The sequence below is a fragment of the Lutra lutra genome, chromosome 8 (genome assembly GCF_902655055.1).
Source record: "Lutra lutra chromosome 8, mLutLut1.2, whole genome shotgun sequence".
Taxonomy (NCBI): Eukaryota; Metazoa; Chordata; class Mammalia; order Carnivora; family Mustelidae; genus Lutra; species Lutra lutra.
The window spans coordinates 52,016,160-52,020,463 of record NC_062285.1 but is presented as its reverse complement, the minus strand read 5'-3'; the positions used below and the strand labels follow the sequence as shown (position 1 = coordinate 52,020,463).

The following is a 4,304-nucleotide window of genomic DNA, read 5'->3' as shown; positions in this document are numbered from 1 at the left end:
ACCAGACCTCACCAAAAGGAGCTAGAAAAGAAACAACAAATACAGCTTAAAGCCAACAGAAGAAGGGAAATAATAAAGATCAGAGCAGAATAAATTATATACAAACCAAAAAATTAGAATGTATCAATGAAACTAGGAACTGGTTCTTTGAAAAAATTAATAAAATTGATAACCCCCCCCCCAGCCAGATTTATCAAAAAGATAAACAGACAGAGATCACAAAGGCAGAGAGGCCGCCGACTCCAGGAAGCAAACACCACTTCTACATCCCTCACGTTTCTGAAGAGGCTTGGAGCATACTGTAGAATTAGACATACCTGCTCTCAAATGCCAATAATCCAGGGTACCTGCTGTGTGACTTTGCAAAAGTTATGTAACTTCTAGATGCTTAATTCCCTCATCTACAAAATGGGTAAAATAGTAATAGCAGTAATAGTAACTTGTCTTGTAGTTACTATATTCCAAGCACTTTTCTAAGCATTCCACATATATTAACACATTTAGTTCATGTGACAAACATGATACAGGTACTACTCTTACCACTATTTGAGAGATGAGGCAGCTGAGGCACAGAGGGACTAGGCAACTTGTTAAAAGTCACACACCTAATAGTAAGTGAGCTGAGAGCCTAATAATAACTACTGCCTCAAATGTTGTAAGCATAAAATGATAAAAGGAATGGAAGTTGCTGCAACCCTGCCCAGCTGAAGTAAGCTGCTCAAGAAACTAATATTGTTGCATTTTTTAAACTATTGTTATCATTATTATTGTTTCAGTTCCCACAAGGCTTTTATGCTGTAACTGATACCCTTGTGGCAACTTCCTCATGAGTCTGTTTGGAACATCTTCTCTAGTTACCTGTCAAACGTTATTCCCCAACATTATTTCTTCTAAGGACTAATTAGACTTCTCTAGACCTGGGTCCCCAGGGCAATAATTTATCCCTTAATGTCTCTGCTCAGTTACTAGATAAAATGTGTATCCTTCAAACTGGTATAAAGTCACAAAGAAGTCCATAACAGGTCTTCAGACAAAATGAAGAAAGTGGATTTTGAATACTAAAGAGCTCCATTAGCTTATATAAGCCTCAGCTGCTTTCAAGAATTTTGGATCCAATACTAATCTGAATTACTATAGAAAGAGCAGTAGCAAGCAAGAGCTAGAAATTATTTCTTCTCACACTAGTGCTCAAGAAGCTTGTATGCCCTGTGAGAAAACAGATTATGGATCAGCACTAGAAAAGAAAGTATGTTACATTTTATTCTACTTTTTCATCTACATCTGACATTGCAATTTTGACCCATAGCATCCAGAGGTAAAATCTCTCATCATCTTTCCTAAGTGGCAAAAGTGAGTATGTTCACAGTCATCAGTGTTACCCCTTCTATGATGATGGATTAGAAGACCTGATTGTGATTGCTACTGTTTTTTACCATTACAAATTATGGGTTTTTTTTTTTTATTTTAATGATCAAGATGGGTATAAAGTAAAAGGAAAAGTCTTCCATCTTTTTGTTCAGTGGCACTCCAGAAATAGCTATCATTGATCATTTGGTATTCTTCCAGATTATTTTCTATGCACTTCGAAATATACATATAAATTTCCAATTCCTTACACAGATAAAATCACACAATATGTAATGAGCAGCAACTGTTAATTTCACTAACAATGTGCTGTGATTATATCCAAGGCAGTATAAATCAACCTCCCATTTATTCCAACTAGGAATGATCATAACTTATTTAGCCATTCACCTATTGGTGGAATTTTTATTGTTGACAATTTTTCAATATTTCAAACAATGATAAAATGAATATGTTCAAAGATATGTATACCTATGCTGGTATTTATGTGAAATATGAATGTAAATTTTTGAATGACAATCTAAATAATTCATCAAAGACCAGAAGCTAGTGAACAAAAGTCTAAGCCTCCCAGTCAGAGTATGACATTTCCTAGACCTTGTAGTCCAATGATAACAATGATCCACGTTCATGGATGGGTTCCACTGTGTATTTGTTCCAGATAAGCACTCACCTCAGAAAGGATCTTGACATTCCTTAGTTTCTGGGAATCTGGAAGATCAGAATGCAAGGTAAATGCCCAAGCGCATCCTTGAACCTAGCAAGTTCTTTCCTGGGAGCAATCCTTCTAATCTTAAGGACCAGGGTGACCTTTCCCCAGTTGTCTACACCAGAGTTTTATCTATGTCCTAGAGTCTGAACGAGTATAAGAAGGGATCCAGGTCTAGATAAACATTCCTCCCTGAGTATTTAAAGCAGTTAAAGAAAGCTTTCCTGGAATTATTAAAAAATCTCTTATCTCTCTCCAGTCAGTTGAAACCAGGAGAAAGGGCTTCAGACAGAAAGAATTCAATGTTCCAAAGCTTTCCCTAGCCCTGCTGCCAGACACAAAAGCAAGAACACATAAAAAGAACTAGCCACTCCTGCATTGCACAGCTGGGGATTGTTATCAGATAGAACAAAAGGATAGGACAGATATCCAGTATGTTGAAGAGGGCAATGAAGCAAATAATTAAAGCAATAAGGCTGAAGAAAGGGACATTCCTATCATAGGAAAAGGGCTGCATAGATATGAGAGGAAAAGTAAGAAAAAGACAGTAAAAATGAAAATGCATAATATGCCAGGTGCCTAGGTGGCTCAGTTGGTTAAGCATCTGACTCTTAATTTCAGCTCAGGTCATGATCTCAGGATAATGAGATCGAGCCCAGCACTGGCTCCAAACTGGGTATAGATCCTGCTTAAGATTCTCTCTCTCTCCCTTTCCATCTGTTCCTCCCCTAACCCCCACTCACATGCTATCTCTCTCTATCGCTATCGCTATCTCTATATCTCTAAAAAAAAAAAAAAAAGAAAGAAAAGAAAAAATACACAATATACATTAAGAAGAGCTCGGTGGCCATGTGTTGTTCTAAGGAAAAGGTCTCAGAAATAAAACCTCCTAAATGGGGACTTTATTATACAGATTTTGTGAAGGGCCAGATTGAGATCAACATTCTCCTTTAGTCAGCTGGACTAAAGAATTTCCCATGAACAAATTCCAAGGTAAAGCCACATCCTCATTCAATATTCCTGAACTTTGCTATTCTTCTCATCACTCATTTGTCTCCTTCTCAGCTTCACAGGCAGCAAAGGTTAGCAATGAAAAACCAAACCTTTCTGACAGAATTCATTCTGTTGGGACTAACAGACATCCCAGAGATCAAACTTGTAATCTTTATATTTCTCCTCCTCACCTACATATTCAGCATCATTGGAAACCTGACAATCATCATCCTTACACTACTAGACTCCCACCTCCAGACTCCCATGTATTTCTTCCTCCGGAATTTCTCCTTCTTAGAAATTTCCTTTACAACCACTTTCACTCCCAGGCTGCTGTTCAGCATCACAACTGGCAACAAGACCATCAGCTTTGCTGGCTGTTTCACTCAGTATTTCTTTGCCATCTTCTTCGGAGCTACGGAGTTTTACCTTCTGGCTGCCATGTCCTATGACCGCTATGTGGCCATCTGCAAACCCCTGCATTACCTGACCATCATGAGCAGCAAGGTCTGCATCCAGCTGGTTCTCTGCTCTTGGTTGGCTGGATTTCTAATCATCATATCCCCAATCATCCTCACCAGTCAGCTGGATTTCTGTGCCTCCAACATGCTGAATCATTACTATTGTGACTATGGGCCCCTCCTAGAAATATCTTGCTCAGACACAAGATTCCTGGAGCTGCTTGACTTTATCTTAGCAGTTGTCACCTTGGTGGTCACACTGGTACTGGTGATTCTCTCCTATACAAACATTGTCTGGACTGTCCTCAGGATCCCTTCTGCTCAGCAAAGGAAAAAGGCCTTTTCCACGTGTTTTTCCCACATGATTGTCATCTCCCTTTCTTATGGCAGTTGCATCTTCATGTATATAAAGCCCTCAGCAAGAGAAGGAGTTGCTTTCAATAAGGGAGTAGCTGTGCTCAATACCTCAGTTGCCCCTTTATTGAACCCATTCATTTACACTCTAAGGAACAAACAAGTAAAACAAGCTTTCAAGGATGTCACCAGGAAAATAGTGCGTCTTTATTCATTTTAATGGCCTCAAAATCAATAAAAATTCTGAATGAAATTCATGAAGTTACTCCAACTGATAACTTGAGTTTCTGAAATCTTTCAAAGTAATTGCTCATATCAATGGATTATGCATATGTATCAAAATTTTATTTCAAATTTGCAAGCAAGAGAAAGATATTCAAAGATAATTTTTATGATACATATCTTTTAATAAAGGCAAAAAC

The 4,304-nt window shown here is 38.1% G+C and overlaps 1 protein-coding gene across 1 annotated transcript; it reads left to right on the top strand.

Moving 5' to 3' along the window:
- Nucleotides 1-3,163: 3,163 nt before the first annotated feature.
- Nucleotides 3,164-4,102, top strand: LOC125106872 (olfactory receptor 6C4-like). Its single transcript, XM_047741478.1, has one exon. It carries the CDS (start codon nt 3,164-3,166, stop codon nt 4,100-4,102), a length of 939 nt encoding a protein of 312 aa, XP_047597434.1.
- Nucleotides 4,103-4,304: the final 202 nt, after the last annotated feature.

Bases quoted from the DNA above. Each gene is read 5' to 3' on its own strand.
- LOC125106872 (XM_047741478.1), top strand. From the start codon at position 3,164: ATGAAAAACCAAACCTTTCTGACAGAATTCATTCTGTTGGGACTAACA.